Here is a 21,548-nt window from a genome sequence, read left to right as displayed (position 1 = left end):
ACGACTAAGACGTAAAGCAATAAGTAAGCGAGAGCTGTAATATCTAGCTTCCTCGATCACCCTATAGCTCTATTATATGCAATAAATTCCTGATCATCATCAGCATCATTCAAAAAGGAGCCTCAATTCTGCATATTTCTGTTAACGTGGATACTGTGAATGCATGTGCAGTGACAGATGACCTTCACAAAAAGACCTTCACAGCTACGTGACGTTGTAGGCTGTATGTTGACTATGCATCCTATGCAACCACATTATTTCATCGGATTGTGTCAATTTAATGCTAGAACTCAGAACTGATCTGTTGCCTGCGTTTGATAGAACCCAACCAAATAGCATAGTTTCGCTATCCTTTAAATCAATTGCTTTGATACTCGTAGTACACTACGCATTTTCTTAAGAGCCGTAAAGTCTAATCGATTTTGCTGTTTATTTTCTAGTTTTCTATAATTGCCTTCCGTTATTTTATATACAAGCTCTGATTGCACTAGATATGCAAATACTAGGAATGTCAATACGCGATAAAGAACCTAGGTTAAAGGAACGATTTAACATCCGTTAGTTTTATGTGTAGTGTTGGAATTCTGATTGATTCATTTTTAACTGGATTTCTGGATTTTCTACATGATTGGTTGTAGTAGTTGATGCTATGTCTCTCAAACTTCCTAATTCGCGCACTCACTTTCGATACAATTTGGAAGAAGTTACTCCTTTTTTGAAATCTTGAGTTCGGATGTACTACTGTCTACTAGTATAGTAGACAGTAGACTAGTATAGTAATATAGTCATAATCCTAAGTAGGTATTATATTTAAAACTATTATTCTCATCAGCGCTCGCTCTTACTTGAGATACGCCACTTTTAAGACTGACTATTGCAATGCAAAATATTTGTTCGAGCGTGCGCATCTTAATGTGTGTTGTATGATATTAATTTTGTCTTAAGGCGGGGATTAATCTCAATCAAAAACGATAACCTTGCACACAACCAAAGACCAAGCGTATACGTATCGCAATAAGATTCATTTTAGCTTAGCATAAAACTGTAACAACTCTGGCGGATCTTCTCTATTTTTCATGTTTTTTTAAAATATCTTTGGAAATAAATATTAAAAAACAAAATTGTTCGGTTAAAGAAGTTTTAATATAGATTTACTAACAATTTATTCAAATAAAATGTATTATTATCCCAGTTAATACTTATATTTCGATGAAATAGAGTTTTTTCGGATGTGAGTTTGTAAATTAATTACAGTCAAAGTATTACGTTTTATTAAAATGTTTATGGTTTAAGGTATTCTGAATATTGTGCTTTATATCTCATATTTTTTAACACTTCATTATTATATTGGAACTAGGAAAACCGGGAGTCACGGAATAACAAATTGGGGTTTATCCTCGCCTTAAGAATGCCGTGACCCAAATAAGCGCTAGCCCCTATAGTTACAAAAAAAACTCTTACCTCTGGGCACACTCGTCCACGTCAGTCTCGCACAGGGGCCCCGTGAAGGTCGGAGGGCACTCGCACGTGTACGCGTTGAGGCCGTCCACACACGTGGCCCCATTCTGGCACAGGTGGCCGGGGCAGTCGTCGATGTCGATTTCGCAGTTCTGGCCCCGGTAACCTGGAACAAAAGGTTTGTTAATGGTCTTGAAGCAGTATGTAAGGTACTGATAATAAGAGACAGTAAGTGGTAATTATTGATATACAACAGAGGCGCCAGCAGCGCTGGATGGCTATAAAATATCAGGCACCTGCTACTCTTTCACTAAGGGTCAATTTATACTAGCGCAGAGTCGAAGGCCGAAGCGCATGGAGGCGAATTTCCAAAAACTGAACAGAGGAAATTCAATCTCAACTCCAGAGCGTAACGCACACATTTTAAGTATAAATTGACCCTAAGCTTTAGGTTCTGTTACACCACTACCTGATAAATTACTATCCACAACTTTTTTGACAGTTTCTCCATACTCTGTCAAGTTAAAAGGTGGATAGCCTGCCTATTCGGCACCTATAAGGAGGTGGTGAAACAGACCCTCAGTCTTGTAAGGGTTTGTTTTCAGCTAAAGACCCCTTTAGTGGCATAATGATGAAATGTGAATAAGATCAACTGAGAATATCTACATCTCCAGCAACTACTGATTAAGAATTTCAGTAAGAGCAACTAGTGTGATCGCTTTTGATGCCTAACCACTAACGTGTATTGTCTATTTTATTTCAGACATCAATATTATGGACAACCATTACATTATTTACACATAGTACTACCCTGTATGTTTTCAATCTAAATTATCATCAATTTCCACGTATTTTGGCCATCTTCGAGTCAAGGCTTTCTCCTCCCAAATATTGATTCTGGAGCCGTTGTGTACGAACTGATTAGCAAGTTCATTAGTCGTGTTCCCACGGGCGCCACATGTGCAACCGTTTTATATCTCTCAGCACATGTGTGTGTAAACACAGGCACAAAAACCCAACCATAAACACATCATAAAATTAGACTGAAATTCGGCCTGTTTTTGGCATAAAACAGGCCGAGTTTCTACCCCCTTGCTAAAACTGGTATTAATGACTTGGTAGCTTTTTTAGGGTTCTGTACGCAAAGGGTAAAAACGGGACCCTATTACTAAGACTTCGTTGTCTGTCCGTCTGTCTGTCTCCAGGCTGTATCTCAAGAACCGCTATAGCTAGACTTTTGAAATTTTCACAGATTGTGTATATCTGTTGCCGCTATAAGAACAAAGACTAAAAACAAAATAAAATTACTATCCCATAAAAGAAACGTGATTTTTTCGGCCCTCTTCACTGAATATCAATAGTGGCAAAAGGTAGGGACTTGAATTTTTCACACATTCTTTTGTTATATGTGTACTTTAATATTTAATAATAATATTATAATAAAATGATAATTTGAGGGGGAGCCCCATACAAAAAACACAATTTTTAGCCTATATTTTCTGACTGTATTCCTTTGCTCCGTCCTTTGCGTAAAATTCCCTTTTTTTTTAGGGTTCCGTACCCAAAGGGTAAAAACGGGACCCTATTACTAAGACTTCGTTGTCTGTCTGTCCGTCTGTCTGTCAGCAGGCTGTATTTCAAAAACCGCTATAGCTAGACTTCTGAAATATTCACAGATTGTGTATTTCTGTTGCCGCTATACATATACTAAACTAAACTATACAAATACTAAAAACAAAATAAAATTAATAATGAAGGGGATCTTCCATACAAGAATCGTGACTTTTTGGGCTTTTTTGTTCGATTTCAATAATGGTAACAATTAGACACTTGAAATTTTTATAAAATCCTTTACTTATTATAAATGTCTACTTTAATAATTAATAATATTAAAATAAAATAAAAAATGAGGGGGGCTCCCATACAAAAAACACAATTTGTGGCTTACTTTTGCTTTTTAACTGTACGGAACCCTTCGAGCGCGAGTCCGACTCGCACTTGGCCGATTTTATTTTCAGATTGGTCTTATGAGTGATAGTTTGGTATTTAGGCCTCTGACCATCGATATTCATGTGTTTAATATTATGCCGTGTGAGATTCCACACCCCCCTCTTCCCATACACCACATGTGTAATTAATAAACGGAAGCTTCGTGGCTATTTTAGGATTCATACAAGTGACACTTACAAATTAATTGAAAGGGGGATTTGTAATGAGATCTCCTTGAGACTGATTTGAACAATGATCCTTGGATTACGTCATAGTAGCGTCCTGCGTCACCTACAGAAGTATCTTGGTCTCTAACACTCTACCATTTGAGGGGTGAAGAAAACCGATAGAAAATTTACCCTAGCCTAGCCTACCTTTTGCCATTTCGAGTTAAAGTTAAGTTTATAAAGGCGAGAAAAAGTAAAGATGGAATAATATAGTATTTAACCCACGCCCCACAGGTAACTTTTAACGCAAGCTGAGCGGGCGTAGGAAAACTAGAGTTAATGTGTACACCTTAAAATTGACAGTTAACCCTTCAGTGCACGCATGTCAATAATAATTTTTAATGGCGCGACTGTCTTTGTCAGTGCAAAAAACCTAAACAAAATAGCGCCACATTACGCAACCTATGTGTGAACTGCAATAAAACGTGTAGCAACAATTTTCAACAAATTACACGCCAATTTTAAAAATATATAAATGACCCTCTGACACAACCGCGATACAATTCGTGACGTGTCACAATACAGCGAATTTAATGAACCTCGCTCATTAGTCGGGTAATTTGAGAAAATCACAACTAAATTACTTTGTAAATTGAATCTTAAAACAAAAGCGTAGAATCTAATTTACCGTGCGTGGCGAGTTACGGCATACTGCATTTCGTCTCATTTATATTGCGAAATGGATGAATGAGATTTGATGTTAATTTAATGGATGATCCTCATCCGGGCTGGATGTTGCTGGACTCGATCGATGAACCAGAGCCACATTTTAAATGAAGAATAATAAGGCAAAGTTTTGACATTTTTTTATCGTTTAGGTCAGCCAGCCCAAAGTGGGCGATAACGCCCCTTTGTGGGTAAAGGTCTAAAGGGCCCACAGAAAGGGTCTAAAGGGTGTAGGACCCAGAAAAAAAGGGGGCATTGTGTAGAGGCTTAGGAGGTGATTTATTTCATCTGGATGCATTTTTAATTGAAACAAAGTGGGTGCTGAAACATAATTTGTCCTCAAAGTGGGCAGTAGACAAAAAAAGTTTGCGAACCCCTGGTTTAGGCTTTAGCCTAATTTAGATTAGGTTAGAACTTGCCGAAGGAAATGTAAAAAGAAAATCTTGTTGTTTTACAAGTTATTCCCTAATTTCGCTTTTATCTTACAAAAAACCTAATATGTACATACTTATAAGTTATAACGATTTTTTAGCTTTACCCCATTCAGGAATTATATAAAAAAACTTTTTCACTCCATCGACACATGTTAGCTTTTTATTAGGGGCATAACAATTAAACTCAAGTGGTATTATAAACAGTTTATCGCCACAGTTAACTTAACTGGGCGACAGTAACTGTCGCTTATTAACTATGTTAGAAATCGCGGGAAATACTCGGCGTTCAACATAAATTTATAGCAAAAGTTATGATTCTGATAATACTGAAACAGGTCAAAATCCGTTGCACAGTATTGTTAACGTTAATCAATACTAATAAATAAAAATAATTTTTAAATAATATTGGTAGTCCCCCTAAAACACGAAGACGGCTGAACCGATTTGGCTAATTTTAGTGTTGGAAGTCCAGAAAAGGTTTACATTTATAAGGTTTAAATGATACGTGGTACATTATACAAGGTATAAGTGATACGGAGTTTACCGGCATCTAGTAAATAAAAAGAGATACTCGGCGGAAAGCGACTTTTGTTTCATACTAAGTAGTATCCATACAAATATAACTTCTTTTTATTTTTTTCTACAGTATAAAATACAAAGAAGTGTACATATTTTTTATTTTTAAATACTTACATTAAAAGTAACTTAAAAAATTTACAACATCTTGTAAAAACATTCGCCATGTATTTCGACGCACATAATATTATATTGTATCCTAATATAGGTATATATTATATAATTGGAATCTCGGAATCGGCTCCAACGATTTTCATGAAAGGGGGTTTCGGGGGCGATAAATCGATCTAGCTAGGAATCATTTTTAGAAAATGTCATTAATTTATTCGTGTTTTATCGAATACCGAGCAAAGCTTGATCAAATAGCTAGTAATTATAAAACAAGAAGCAAATTGCATACAAAAATAAAAAATAAAACCTTGATTATTCGCTGTCGAAATACATGGCTGTCACTCGTAGGTGACAGGGGACAAAATAACGTATTATAAGTAGTTATTATCAGCTATTTTTGCTGACAAAAACAGCATCTAGAAATACAGTAGCAAGATAATACAGGAGTTGTCATTTCATGTCACTTGGCACTAATTGTATATTTGAGGGTTAAAATTGTCAAGCACGAGCTGCACGAAATTAGTTCCGTACGTGTGTAAAATTATTTTTTCTTACCAATCGTTTAAGTACATAATTTAATACCTGTTTCAGAGGATTTTTGAAGTTTATAATAATATGTTAACAATCGCGAGCACTTTTTATTAGTTAACGTCAAAAATTTAACCAATCAACAACATTGTTGAATAAAATCCTATGATAATAACCTCAAAAAAGTGGGAGCAGAATCGAATCAAAAGGGCCAAGCCACAACACTGCGTTGCGACGTCGTATCACAAAAACAACATCGCATTTCTATGCGATGCGTTGTCACAACGCAAAAATGTCATCGGAAATGTCGCTGTCGCGTTCTGCGACATCGTAGATTTTTCCGATGCGACGCCGCAACGCACTGTTGTGGCCTGGCCCAAAGAAATCATAATATTATGTTACCGTCCACATGAGTTTCCATTTGTAGAAAGGAAATCTGTACCCTTGTCACTTAAATCTATCAGTAGGTATTTCTATTCTCTTGCATCTTACTGGCAACTTGCTGATATAGACAGCTTGTTAGAAGTTCTAGCATAGTTTGAATTGGCTCGTGATATTTTTCCGCCGGATCGGCTTGTTTTATTTCCATTTACTGTTGCGAGCTTTCGATATCGGTCGTGGTCGCCGGCGGCTATCATCGCCGACCACAGAGCTAAGAATTATATTGCGTAAGTTTTTCGGGTCAAAATAGACCCCAAATGTTTTGACCCACTAGCGTCAAACTGCCAATGGTTATCTAAAATATTCTATAACAATATAGATGATGATGATATAAATGAAGCGATGTGTGATCTACGATAAACTACCTATTTTTTAAATGATTTGGAGAACTGTCTCCAAAACTATGCCCATTTACAGTTTTTCTCAAAAACCGCTATTAATATTATTTTTGTTCGAATGCAAAGACTTATCTTTAAAGAAGAAATAAAAGTTTACAAACTCTACTTTTTGACTAACTTATAATAGTAAAGTGATAATAATTTGGTCGTGTCTTTGACATTGCTAATCTACTTTATTTGCGAGCATTTACATAACATTTAACATTATTTAGTATACATTTCTCGGGCAACGATAAAATCTAACAAGCGCCGACCCCATTTGTCTCTCTATCTATTGTACCTACGCTTAATAAGTTTCGCAATGGGTCAGATTGGACCCCAAGGGAATAATTTTGATCCTATAGGTACGAAAACACCGTTGTATTCTAAGCCTACCACAGCAAATAACAAAGCTTTGTTGTTTATGTGTAGCACATTGATAAAATCACACTACAGGCGAAGGCAGGGGGACTATCAATAGTTAAATAATAAAGTACTAAGTGGGTATATTTAAGTAAAAGACCTTGTGATCCACCTTTTACCATTTGAATGCGGAACCCAAAAAAATAGTTTGAAAAAAAATCGTATGCGTATAACCGATACTTAAGACAACAGTTAAGTGTCCAAACAATGTCCCGCTAAAGACAATAGGAATATGATTAATTGTGTGAGAAAAACAAATTAACTTTAAACAATGCCGTATAAAACACGTCATGCATTTTGAATAAATTGGTGAAATGGAAAACAGTCATCATCATTCCTCTTTTAGAAGGACTTTCCTAAAGACCTACAATGGATGTATTATTATATGGCAACCCTAAAATGGACTCGTGCTTGGTACCAAAGGCGTCGCCAGCCGATGGCGCAGGCGCGCAAGTTGATTTACCCACTACAAATCATACTTTTCTCATTCTCTATGAATGAGAAAAGTATGTATGAAAGTCTACAGCACATGAAGATTTTCACTTGTATACTACGAGCCTTACATCTATTACCAGATTTTAATATTATAGTGGTCATTGTTTGCATTATATTTGGCAATTTTTTTAGAATCTCTAGGGGGGGGGCAGCCCTCCCTGCCTCCCCTTGGCGACGCCCTTGCTTGGTACTCCTAGTATTTCGATGATGATGATTATAATATGCCCATTAGCTCAACCGGTTCAGCCGTTCGCGACTTTTAGCGAGACTAACAAAAATTTAATACAGATGATGATTATAGCTATATTTCTTAATTACAAGATAGCTGCCAATAAAACAAGCCTAGGCTTTATTAATTGGCCCTGGGATTTGCATTTGGACTTTAGACCTAGGTCTAACTAGATTGTAGATCAACCTAACTTTGACTTTACCGTTTCGACATAGATTATCTTACGATAAGAGGTCAGAGTTGATACACGTAATGGCCGCTAAAACATTATAACTGTCAACATATCTACTGGGTACTTAGACAGCTTGCTTTCGATTAAATCGACCGTGAAGTTTGAAATCAATTTATACGAGATATGACACAATGGAAAAGACATGGCGCTTGCATTTGCCTTATGTGAAATTAAATACATTTTTGATTTTCAACTTCGTTGTCGGAAATATTGAATACTATTTGTCTAGGGCCCCAAGTACGCTGGTAATAATAACAAATTATTGATACTATCTGTTTGAGAAAGCCCGATATTCTGTAATGCACTTATGGCATTTAATTCTTATCATTGCTCTAACTTATGATGTTTTCCTATCCCATAGGGTTAAGTACTTTAGAATAACAAACCTTTGCAACGAACATACAGAACTCCTATCTAGATTAGTGGTTCTCAAACTTTTTTGGTGGCGGAACCCTTTTAAGAAGTGACATTTTTGACGTACCCACAAAAAATTATTAAATTTTGTCTTTGAATGAATTGCCTCCGTGCTGGTATTCCTAAAAACAGCCCCAGGGCTCCGCAAAGCACAAGAACAGCTGATCTAGATCTATATAAATAAAAATGTTTATTGCCTATTTGACTAATTTTAGTCTTGATATCGCTGTAGTCTAGGGAAGGCAATGAGTTTCTAAAATACTAGAGTAGCAATGTCTTACAAAAGATTCTCAGAAATGCGTAACCACTTTTTTGTTCAAAAGACAATGTCAAGTCATATATTCGTTATGTAATTATGTATGTGAGATATGCCTGCAGGCATCTTCGAAGTGGCAACGCGTTGCTACCGTAAACTTCCAATCTAGTTACGTTAGTAACATAGAATATCATTGAGGGAAGGTATACAAAATTCTAAAAGCTGTAAGACATTCAAAAGCGCCTTGTAAAGAACATTATTTGGCTATAAGAAACTTTTGTTCGTGTGTAAATTCATACTTTTAACATTACGCAAGAAATACATATAAACAAGAAAGTGTACAGCCAAAATTTAACACCTTCAGACCTTATTACCATAGTAATAAAGCCGATAGAGCGGATATTTCGAGTCTCGCCTCGGGCTTTCTCATGCTCCAGTACAATTTATTTCAACAAGGACACTGTAATATGGAAATTAATATTTACTTGCCGATAGTTGGTTTAATTTATTGTTCACTACACTGTACTAATAAATTACTAATGGAAAAGCATCAGTATCAGCTAAATTATCATATTCTTGACATAGGTCAATATAGGATAGGAGTCTTCTGCGATTTCTTTTAATTTTAGTTTATTCCTGTTTTTAATAATATCTCTACTTTCATATTTAAAAGTAGAGAAATGTATAATAATAGCTCCCACACCGGTTTCGGTGACGGTGGCCGGTTTCATTGAAACCAGGCCAGCTACGCAGGAGTAATTTTATAGTGCCCGAGTGTGTGCGCAGTACACAAGAGCACTCTCTATTCCTTTACTCTCATAACCCAGTGGGATGGAAGACCGACACGACTGGCGAGAGATCAGGCACAGGACCGACTTTTTACATGCCCATCCGACGCATGGATCATCTTACTTGTCAGACAATCAGGTGATCAGCCTGCATTGTCCTAACCAAACTTGGAAATAACTTGTTTCCAACGCGGGAATCGAACCCACGACCTCCGTGTGAAGAGCCGCGCTCTATACCCACGTCCATACCACTAGACCACGGAGGCGTAGAGAAATGTACGAATAGAACAAGGGTATAAATAAGAAAACACCCAGGCATTCTGGGTGTCTTTAGGCGTTTTGTAGCCAATAAACAATATACCTACATACAAATAATAGATAGATGACCAAATGCCCAGGCATTCAACGATTTAATTTAACGTGGTAGAGCCATGCTTTGGCACGAATGGGCCGGCTCGACAGGAGAAATACCACGGGCTCACAGAAAACCGACGTGAAACAGCGCTTGCGCTGTGTTTCACCGAGTGAGTGAGTTTAACGGAGGCCCAATCCCCTACCCTATTCCCTTCCCTACCCTTCCCTTTGCTCTTCCTTATCCTCCCCTATTCCCTCTTCAAAGGCCGGCAACGCTCCTGCAGCTCTTCTTGTTGCGAGTGTCCATGGGCGACGGAAGTTGCTTTCCATAAGGTAACCCGTTTGCTCGTTTGCCCCCCTATTTCATTAAAAAAATTGCCTATCTCTACATGGTGCCTTTGCTGTAGTGTTTAATAATTTAAAAATCTTGGCGAATAGTTTTTTTAAATCCAGCTGATATATCACAGCTACCGAGACAGGTAGTTCACCCAAATTACTTTAATAACATAAGTTGCAAATAATACTCCAAAAGGTATCAACCAATTTAGGACTAGTTTTAGCATGGATTTTAGTATGCTAAAACGTCAAGTTGCGATGGTCTATACAAGCCTATTTAAAAAGAAGCCTAATTCAAAGTATACCAGTTAGTTAAAGACATAAATCATAATTTGTACCATTCGGTACTTCTCCTTAAACTAGTAAGTGACCTTATATCAATCAAAGTTTTTAGGATTGCTAGTTTTAACGGAGGGTTCGCCTTACAACCCTTCCCTTGATTCTATCTATTCCATAGGCCCTAGATGGGAAACTTTAGGGTGTAAGACTGTAAGTTCTTAGGGCCTAGATTTCTGCGAGATATTTTATCAGCTCTTATGATTAGTTGTAACTTGTACCTATTTTAACGCATCCACCAACATCAAAGTAACTTATAGTACTTACTTAACCTAAAAACATAAAAGTACTGACCTGTAGGACAACTACACTCGTATCGGAGCTGGTCCAGCTGGGTACACTTCCCCCCGTGGAGGCAGGGCGAGGGTTCGCAGGGCACGTACTCCGTATCACAGTCTCTCCCGGTGTACCCCGGCTCGCAAACACAGGTATACGACCCATGGGTGTTGAAGCATCTCCCATGGTGGCAGGGCCCGGAGCCGCTCGAACATTCGAACACGTCTTCGGTACATCGCGAGCCGGTGAAGCCAGGGGGACAGACGCACGAGTAGCCGGCCGTCGTTGTATTGTCCGCAACACATTTCCCACCGTTCCGACACGGCTGCGACGCGCAGTGGTCCTCGTGTGAGCATTCGGCGCCTGAAAGAAATTTAAAATTAGAATCAACATAAAAAGGTTACACGTACTTATTTGTTTTTTAAAGTCGGTTAAAATTGGAACTATAGCTAGAGTTCCTACGCTATTATTTTTATAACAACAATATCTTAATTTTTAAAACTTGATCAGTAGTTAAGGCACTACGGTAGACTTAATATCCATGTCTACATAGTACATAGTACATACATAGGCAGACTCTACTTTTCCATGTGACGTATCCATAAACTTCTCCTTCGAAAAACTTTAGAATTTTAGGACGCTGTTCTCAAAGGATTTAAACCTTCAATTTAAGTATCAATCAATTAATTAGTTTATTTATTTATTTTAATGTATCTGTGATATAAGACTACATTTCAGACCATTAATGTCAATGGCAGTTAGTCGTAAAAGCAAATGATAGCAATAGTTGCTTTCTTTCGATAACTATGTAAAACTCGCGATAAACTCCTAGATATAACTGTACTGGAGACTTAACTACTTCCTAGACAACTATAAAATAGTTATTTATATATTTTTTATCGAATACTACATCTTCACGTCGGTAAATGTTGGAGCAATATTGCGAATTTGCGATCACAAAATATGTAGAGTAGCATTCGTGTATGATTACTAGTGTTGACAGTTTTGTAATCATGGTAATCCATCTTGGTCTAACGTGGAGTGATGTCTTAATATTGTTAGATACTGTATAATAAATTTAAAAAAACAAAGCAACTTACATTAACAAAAATTCAATCAGTACAAAATTATTAATTGCGTCATATAACTTGTACATAATATGTAATATTATAATCAATTTGTACCCATTAAAAACAAAATAATATACAACCAACACCAACTGAGTATTCAATATTGTCTATTAAAAATACAACCACTAAATTATAAATTTATAGGCATTAAAAAAATATTTATTATGCGCCCAAAAACCACGGGTGGTAACTGGCTGGTCACAAAACAGTTTTTTTGGTCAGTGGGATGTCTTTTGAATATTAAATTGTTTTATGAATTGTTTAAGAATGTTTTTTTTTTTTTTGTATTAAATTATAAGCTACCGATTTTATGTCTTTTATTATTTCTCGTTAGCCCCACGCTGAAGACACTCAAAAAGAATTTAATCTCGCCTAATGGAAATAAAAAGTTTTATTGCCAAATCTTAAGTGCTTTTTAAAATTGCATTAAGTTGTAAAACTTATAAATAAAATTTATAAAGTTTTTTCCACAAAAACGATTTAAAGTTTAGATTAAAGATACGTAAAAGGATTCATGAAAAGAGCCCAAAGTTAAGAGCCAAGACTCTACACTTACCTATCAATTAATTATCATCAATATTTGTAGATCAGAATGTTAATAAATATTACAAATGCAAATATATATCTGCCTGTCCAATGTCCATCTGTCTGTCTATTGCCTCTTGACGTTCAGAGTTTCAGACTGACTTTAATAAAATTCGCCATAAAGTAGCGCTTTTCCGTTTTACCCGCTTTTTACCTTTATGTGCTTACTTGGGATAGTGGTTATAACCTTAAAATGTCTAGTTTCCGTACAATAAATTCTGCTTAAACATAAATTCCGCAAAACTAAATTTCAGTCAAAAATACTTATGAGCTGCAAAAGTTATATTTCGAGTTTTAGGACTTTTTAGCTAATTTTTTTTTGCTAAATTGAGCCATTAGCCAATTAAAATCCTTGACTCCACAAGCCAAGTCAATAAATATTGAATTGATTGACTTGGCTTGACAAACAGATCAATGTTCAGTGGGACGCTGACTAATAGTTGGTAACGAAGAATTTAGTTTTGATTGGCCGAAACGAGCTCAATTGATGTGTAAATCTTTATCAAGGAGTTAACAGTTATGTTACCGCTTTCAGGACCTCTATGACGACTGTATAAGGGCTATTTTCACAGGAGCTTGGAGGTAAAATATCTGTAGACGGTGTGTACTGAATCACAATTAGCTATTGTAGAGCTATGACACAATTTGCAAATGGCCGACTCGGTTGGCAGGAAAAGTTTGGTGAAGTTTGATTTTATTAGTTTTTTGACTAGACCTCAATAAGAACTGTGTTGTTATTTATTATATTTCTAGCTTGCTTAAAAGTTTAAACTTTAATGTAGAATATTATGTACTGCATTCTTTCTCTCCCGTTCAAGAACTACTTGACGCTCGCAACTTCGTCACGGCAAAATTAGCTTATCGCGCAGGAACCGTACATTGTTCCAGGATAAAAAGTATCCTATGTCCTTTCCCGGGTGTCAAAGTATTTCCACACCTCAGCAAAATCGGTTCAACGGTTTAGGCGTAAAGAGGTAACTGATATACCGACTGACTAACACACTTTCGCATTTAAAATATTAGTATGGACTTGCGATTAACTAGGTACAATTTTCCATCATTAGAAGAGAGCCTCACATTAACGAAAAGCTAACCTAACCTAAGAAGAAAGCTAAAAGACTTATCATAACATCCTATTAATATTGAACAACTGACCAATGATTCCCATACCAATTACACAAATCACCGAGAAACACTATAAATAGTCATGACAGCATAATGCGGCATTGTTGGTCAATGAATATTAGATATCGTGAATGACATTCCAACAGGTGTGCAGCTCGTTAGCTCAGCTTCCGTCTGCATCCACACTCTTATGCCAACTACATAAGGGTCATTATCATAGAAAGATAGAGGTAAAATAAGTAAGAGTATATAATAAGGTAGGCCTTAGACCAGGAGGAGACATGACATTATAAAACTCACAATGTAAGCATCGATGTAAGCTGTGTTTTGATCTATCTATACCTATTCATAAAGTTGAAAAGTTTGTTTGTTTGTGCTAATCTCACAAACTACTGAACCGACTTTTATGTAATTCGACACAGGAATAGAGTAGACGGGGAAGGACATAAACTTTTTTTAAACCGAAATGGAACCGGTGGTTGGCACCAATATTAATAGTCCCGATGTTCAGAGAACATTTGAAAAAAAAATTGAATAAAAGAAATTTGAGTTTGAGCATAGACGATGAGAACTAAAAACTGCAGATACGCTGGTGTGTATGGGCTTCGACACTCTATGTGTATTTTTTCCATGGTTTGAGTTTGAGTTTTCAGAAAAAGTACGGTTCCCGCTCAATTTCTTATGTAGGCGGTCGAAGCCGCGCGGAATATGTTCTACTTCAAGAATTCTAGTATATTTTCGAGTTGTTTTCACAAGAACTGTTACAATTTAATAGCTATCTTCTCAGTGTCGACGGATACTGGTAGAAAGTTCAACTTGATGTTTCCGTCTTACATAAAACCTCATAATGAGTTCACACTAAATTGCATTTTGCCGCATTATTACAAGTTTTACCTTCTTTTCGAAAAGTATTTTCTCTTTTTTCGCGAAGAATAATATTTGAAAAATTATTGTTATTGTGTTAAGATTGTTAGACAACACTTTGTTGATTTATATACATACTGGAAAGTTCTTTTAAAATCTGGGCTCTATCACAGAATATATATTAGTACCAAGCTCTACGATGAAGCAGCCGTGGATTTATAAAAAGGTCGTTTAGGCCGCGGCCTAGGGGCGGCAGCGTCTAAGGGGGGCCTACGAAGCAGCTACAAAATGCCTGAGATATGCCATATTCTAAGTCTACTAAGGTTGGGTTGCACCAATTAACTTTAACTGTAACTTTAACTATAACTTTAACTACAATGCAAAATGTCAAATCTTTGGTTAAAGTTAAAAATGGACGCCATCAAGACGCCATATTTAACCATAACCATAGAGCTCGACAAGGTTTTAAATGCACGTGGCGAAAAAAGGAACCAATGCTGTCATCATACAAAAACGCCATTTTTGAGTTCTCCTTTACCAGCAGTGCCACGTTCATTTATAACCTTGTTAGACCAGCTGTCATCTGTCAATTTCTCCGGTCAAAGTTAAGGTTAAAGTTAAAGCTAAATTTAGCCTTAACTCTTTAACCTTAACTTTATCCACGCCTCTGGTGCAACCCAACCTAAGACACTTTGAATTTAATCTAATTCTAGCTATTACTACAATATCTACTTCATATTTCTAAACCAAGTTAAATGAATATAAATGTATAAGATTACAGATTACATAGAGCACAGTTTTCCGGCGCGCCACGCCCACGAGGCGACTGGCAAGATTAATAACCCGTGGGACGCTATGTCTCAGGTTACCAGTTATCTAACTATTTTTTACAGGTTACCGTTACAGGGTTAATTAGGCACACGATAATGTAAAGTTAATGGAAAATGTTGGATTTAGGAGGTTTTTCGGCTGATTGTAGAGCTTTTGTGAGATGTCACTTACCTACTTTCGAAAATATTGTTTGTGGACTTTCAAGTTTCAACTAGGGTTTAAAAAACCCCAAAGATCTGTTTGAGTGATTCCTGGTATCATGCTAGCTCACTCGTTGTTCGAAAATGTGAGAAGAGAGGCAAGTTGACACAGGATTAAAGGCTATAGCGGTATAGCCAATAGACCAGTTTAGCCGCAATTACACTTTTGTGGGTAGCGTTAGTCGCTTCCTACCAGGCAATACGCATTTACTGGTCTACTTCTATAACATATAACTCAGCTAGGCCCACTTGCTTAGATGTGGATTAAAGTTTATCCTATAGGTATACCCTAGGCTATGTATTTCATTAGAATACCATGTTATATCATTCTTGAAATGCATCGTGTTTGATTATATCGTTTTGTCTGTCTTACACTCGTATAAAACTCAGGGTTTAACCTTTAACCTACATCTAGGCAAATGGGCCTCATTTATTAAATGATTCATACCCGTGTATCCTGGCGGGCAGTCACATTCAAACGTGTGCAGCGACGTCAGCCTACACGTCGCGCCGTTCAGGCACGGCGCGGAGTCGCAGGCGGCGGGGACCCTGATCTCGCACAGGGAGGCGCTGAAGCCCAGGGGGCAGTCGCAGACGAAGGACGGGGGCGCTCCGCCGGCGCCGGGGCGGACGCGGCAGGTGCCCCCGTTCTGGCACCGCGGGCTGGACTCGCTGTGGCACGGGTTCAGGTGCTGGCAGAACTCGCCCGCGTACCGGGAGGTGCAGCTGCAACAAAAGATGTGGTTAGTAAGGTGGAAACAACTGGTGAAATGCAACGTACAGCATCCCTAAAGTGACAGAAGATAGCCGAACTATGCAAATCAGAGTTTACTGACAATTTAGGATGGGTTGCATCAGAGGCGTGGTTAAAGTTAAAGTTATGGTCAAAGTTATGGTTATAGTTAAGGCTAATTTAACTTTAACCTTAACTTTGACCACAGAATTTTACAGAAGACGTTGCTGGTGAGACAAGGCTTTATAAGAACGTGGGCGGGGGCGCTGCTGGTAAAGGAGAACTGTCAAAAATTGCGTTTTTTTTATTATGACAGCGTTAGTTCCTTTTTTCGCCACATGCATTTAAAGCCTTGTCAAGCTCTATTGGTTATGGACTATGGTTAAATATGGCGTCTTGATGGCGTCCATTTTTAACTTTAACCAAAGATTTGACATTTTGCATTGTAGTTAAAGTTAAAGTTACAGTTATAGTTAAAGTAAGTTGGTGCAACCCACCCTTATACGTCAAACTAGTAAAAATACAGCTTGACCTGGCTTGAGTAACGACTACATGCAATGATATACTACATGTTAAAGCTCAAATTTGTATGTGTCCATTGTCTGGCTAACTGATTTCTACTATAGCTTATTTTACAAAACTACAGCTGCAGCTCCAAAGCTAACCTCTGTCGGAATTTCTCTAAAGTTTAGTGGAGGCTATCGCGCACGGGGACCATAAATAAAGGCGATACGTCGCGACACGACCACGTGACATGCGCCGCCGTACACTCGGATTATATGGTAAATTTAATGGCCTCCATACTCCTGGTAGCCTAGTACATTTTAAATTAAAGGTAACAATTGTGGAGCAAGGGAACTGGCGGCATTAGATAATGCACGGTTCCCGAGGTTTTTTGACAGGAGTATTCACTAGCGCTTTTAAATTGGCTCTTTAAAAAAAAAAAAAAAAACGGGGCATGAAAATGTTACAAGACCATTCGGATTTAACACGGCATGATAATCATTAATTTATACATTTTGAAACAAGCAAAAAAGATGCGAAATACAACAATAATGTTCACGTTAATGTCGTGAACATAACGCCCATAAAAAGCCTTAGCCCGTAAAATATGTTACAAGAGACATTATGTCACAATTTCCACCACAAAAAGTAACGAACGCCAGAGCGAATACTCTTTCATTCACATGTCACTCAGACCTGGACCGAAATGACAATGAAGCTGCACCAGAATATATCAATCAAAATATGCTGTCCATCAGACTGGAAGACACCCATTGAAAAAGTCAAGATCTTAAGGGAAAAAGGATTCCGCTTGATAAATGAAAGGATAAGGCTGACATCATCAAATATTAATTATTAATTTAAAGAACGAAATTGATAATATGGTATTTAAAGTTACAAGTTTTCACAGATATCAAGTATCAATTAGGCATGGAACTAATTTAGAACTTAAAATAGGTGAAAAAAAAGCATCTCATTATAACTAACGCAATTTATCATCAATATTCAAATTTCCAATCTATAAATAAGTATTACGTCAGCGGATCGATGGCACCAAAATCATATTAACATTGCTAACATCATCATAGATATTACCAAAATCCAAGAATTTATTATTAATTTTGGTGACAATAATATTAACAAGCACGTATAAGCCAACACGTGGTCGTATAAACCCGTATTAGAATATAAATAAGCCAGTAATGTGATCGAAAAATTTATCGAAGCATTTCATGCCATATTTAAATAACCATTTCGTAATAGCTGTTGAAACGTTCTGGGAAATATCTCATCAGACGGTACGAGCTCGTTAGATCATTTAGGTGCGCAATTAGTAGCGTTTATTATTGATTAGCTGGGCCGAGATAGAGTTAAGTATGAACTATGAAGAACGAGCACAATTAGATAGTTCGGTAATTAAAGGTCACGATGGAGTGGACCCAGAGACAATCTCTTACGTAAAAACCGGTCCAGTAGCTGGAGGCGCAGTTATAAAAGTGAAAAGAACTAGTAATGATGAAGTAATTGGATAATTAAAATAATGATAAAGATTTGAAAACGGTTAAGTTTGTTATTGGCATGTAACGTTTATAAGATTAGATACAAGAATTCGATTGAAATTCTTCCAAACGCGTCCATCAAACCGGCCATGCCACATTCTATATTCAGCTTATACAAAACGAATCCGTCGTGTCGTGCATAAGACAAATATTGGTTTGTTAGCGGCAGACTTATCACCGACGACGCGAGTATCTTATGATAATGATCTGCGCTTAAAATTATTTGTTACCGCGATGATATTTTACGACGACCTCCGAGTTAACCTTTGCTTCGTCTATTTTAACGAATTCATACACAAAATGTATCCTCGAGAGGGAACCAGTATCGTGAACGTGGGCGGCGCGATGTCCAACACCCACGCCTCGACCCGGCCGCGAGGGTTTCGTATCCCTTTATTTATTCGCAAGCATTGTCCGGGATGTGTGAATGCGAAATGATATATCGAATACATGATTTCCAGCTAGAACTCAGCATTGCAAATTCCACTGGACAGATGGACAGATAGTTTAGAGTGAAATGGCGGAGTCGTGGAGGGACTACAAAAGGACCTTGTCGGAAGCCTCCGAGATCTCACGAACATAATTTTCTTTAGTGGTCATCAAATGATAATAATTATGTGAAGTGAAAAAGATTCTTGTGAACCACCGTCGTAACGCAATTAAAAAATCCTGACAAATTACTTTCCACTTGTATAATTGATAAAATTATTGTGGTACCCATAAAATAAACGAGAAGATAAACGGTTTGTTATTTGTTATTATGGCTATAATGGTGCACGTCGCAAAAAAGATGACAACGGCTACCTGCAATATCTATAATAATTTACCGATCGTCCCGAGTTATTTTACTTGCCACAAGCCCTTATTCCGACGAAATAAAGACTAGTCGTCCTGAAAATACAAGCTCTGAAGGAACAGTAAGAGGCGAGAATGCTTTTCTAAATCTTCATTAACCGCCTCAACATAAATTGTGGACTCTATCGATGATCTAATTACGATCGAGCTAGTTTATGATAAAGTGCGATTAACAAAGGGCGCTAGGGCTGCTGAACGAAGACTTAATCAACAGTAGACTTGTATTGCAAAATATCTACACAACAGTTGTTGAAAATAAAAAGTCTTTTCAATAACTATTTTAATCTTCATCATCTTATTATTGGAAAAAACGGTATTCTGCTGGAGAACCGAAGAATTTGGGTCATTTAAGATCCAGATGATTTCTCTGGCAGCCCTAGAGCTAGTGGGTATAATTTATTGGTCGACAGATCCTGTCGCTGAGAGCGGTGTTCGCATAAATACTGTTGCGTGTACCGGCACTGTTATACGATATTCTATTCTGAACTTTTACAACTGGTAATTCAAACGGTATTGTCCGACAAAAATTTACAACGCCCAACAACTAAATGTTAACGTTTACAAGAAAAGTGTAGTTTAGAAAATAATTTATTTTCTATTTATCAATTTCCAAGCTATAACTTAGCTTTATATTCTTCTACTTTCGTCTCTACTACTCTTCCTACTGTACTGTAAGGGATTCCCAGAAATTAGATGACACTTTTAAGAGTCTTAAGAAGCATTTCAGATATTCAAATGTTAAATCTTTTGACACTGGTTTCGGTAACGGCAGCCGGTTTCTTGGTGAGTCGGTCACATTTTTCATAGTCCGCGTGGGAGGCGAACATACTCCGAGTCAAAGCCTAGCTTCAAGCCACTGAACGCAGGCGTCCGCTCGTCGTGTGTGTGCACGTTATCAGATGCGGGGCTGACAGGCTGCGTGCGCGCGGTCACTATCTGCGTCCTCAATCATTCATGTCCTATGTGGAGCACCTCCGTCCTTTTCTATTAGACATTCTGTAAGTTTCTGGAAGGTTTGGAGTCTCTTTGACATTGTTTGTTCTTGAAATCCATGGAAGATTGTGCATTACATCCTCTGAATCTTCTTAAAAGATAAGAGTTTAATGCATTTAACATTTTACATAACTACCTCTTTCTTATATTTCGCTTTGTTTATTCTTTGTATTTTTTCCTTGCCTTATACGTTACGTCTCATATTATTGAGTCACACCGTCTACCTGTTTTTACTATATTCGATCGAAGAATTTCTAATCGCTAACGGTGTACTTATGTAAACCAACGTTAGGTATTTCTCATAAGCAATCCCAGTCGTATATGTTACATCTCTATATGTGGCATATACGTAATAGGAATTAAAAAAACTATCTCACCCATTTAAGCAAAGTAATGCTTCCCATTGCTATATAAGAGCTGTGAGATGCGATGAATGGTGGCTTTTATCATCAGCATCATCCTGCATTCTTCAATTTCTAAAGATTATTTAAATGACTTGCTAAAAACTTGTCTCTCATATTTTAACGTTTCCAAAGTACCGGGTAAAGACGTTATAAGGTTAGTTATTTGCTAAGTCAATACCATTTGCATTATTTCTTTTATTTTCTTCTGTTTCCTTAAAACGCTTCTAGCAGGTCTTAGATCCCGAGGAAACCAATATTGCATTAATCATAGACCATTAGAATGTATTGATCCTCATCAATATCCATAAAGATTTCAGAGTACCGCCTTGTATGCTAATGGTAGTAGGTGCCGGTAAGTATTTATTGATATTACAAACAACGTCTACCCTCTTTGGTGAGATGGTTTATGAACTATTCAATTTAAATTTCGAAAGTGTCTCTTTATCGTTAAGGAAGTGGCCAGTGTTTATATAAGAATTATTGATAGAAGGGACTCCAATAAAATATAAATCTACTACTACAGCATCATTGGCTGATAAGAAAAAACTTCAAAGGTTTTGATCTTTTTAATTTAAATGAAAGTGTTTCTTTATCTTATATCTTTATATCAAGAAAATACTGTCCAGTATTTACCGAGAATATCATTGAGAAGTATTCTTTTAGAGGCTTCAAGAAAATATATTCTACACAACATTCTACAGACTCGTGACAAAAACTAAAGGCATCTAAAAATACAGGAGATCGATAAAAACAGGGGTAAAGCCGTGTCGCCAGTTAGAAAACAATTAAAACAACCGTGGCGGATAGTATCTTGGTCCT

At 37.1% G+C, this 21,548-nt stretch overlaps 1 protein-coding gene across 4 annotated transcripts in view; it reads right to left on the bottom strand.

The window, feature by feature from the left end:
* The window catches only part of LOC121729953 (neurogenic locus Notch protein), a 117,762-nt gene that overhangs the window by 30,511 nt on the left and 65,703 nt on the right, over positions 1-21,548 (bottom strand). For all 4 annotated transcript variants that reach the window (XM_042118699.1, XM_042118700.1, XM_042118702.1 and 1 more), the window contains exons 3-5: positions 16,130-16,407; positions 10,965-11,309; positions 1,462-1,624 (exon numbers count right to left, since the gene is read on the bottom strand). In XM_042118699.1, coding sequence (XP_041974633.1) covers positions 1,462-1,624; positions 10,965-11,309; positions 16,130-16,407 — 786 coding nt within the window. The remainder of the gene's footprint in view (positions 1-1,461; positions 1,625-10,964; positions 11,310-16,129; positions 16,408-21,548) is intronic.

Source organism: Aricia agestis, chromosome 8 (assembly GCF_905147365.1).
Source record: "Aricia agestis chromosome 8, ilAriAges1.1, whole genome shotgun sequence".
NCBI lineage: Eukaryota > Metazoa > Arthropoda > Insecta > Lepidoptera > Lycaenidae > Aricia > Aricia agestis.
The sequence above is the reverse complement of the archived record's forward strand: the minus strand, read 5'-3'. Positions and strand labels throughout refer to the sequence as shown.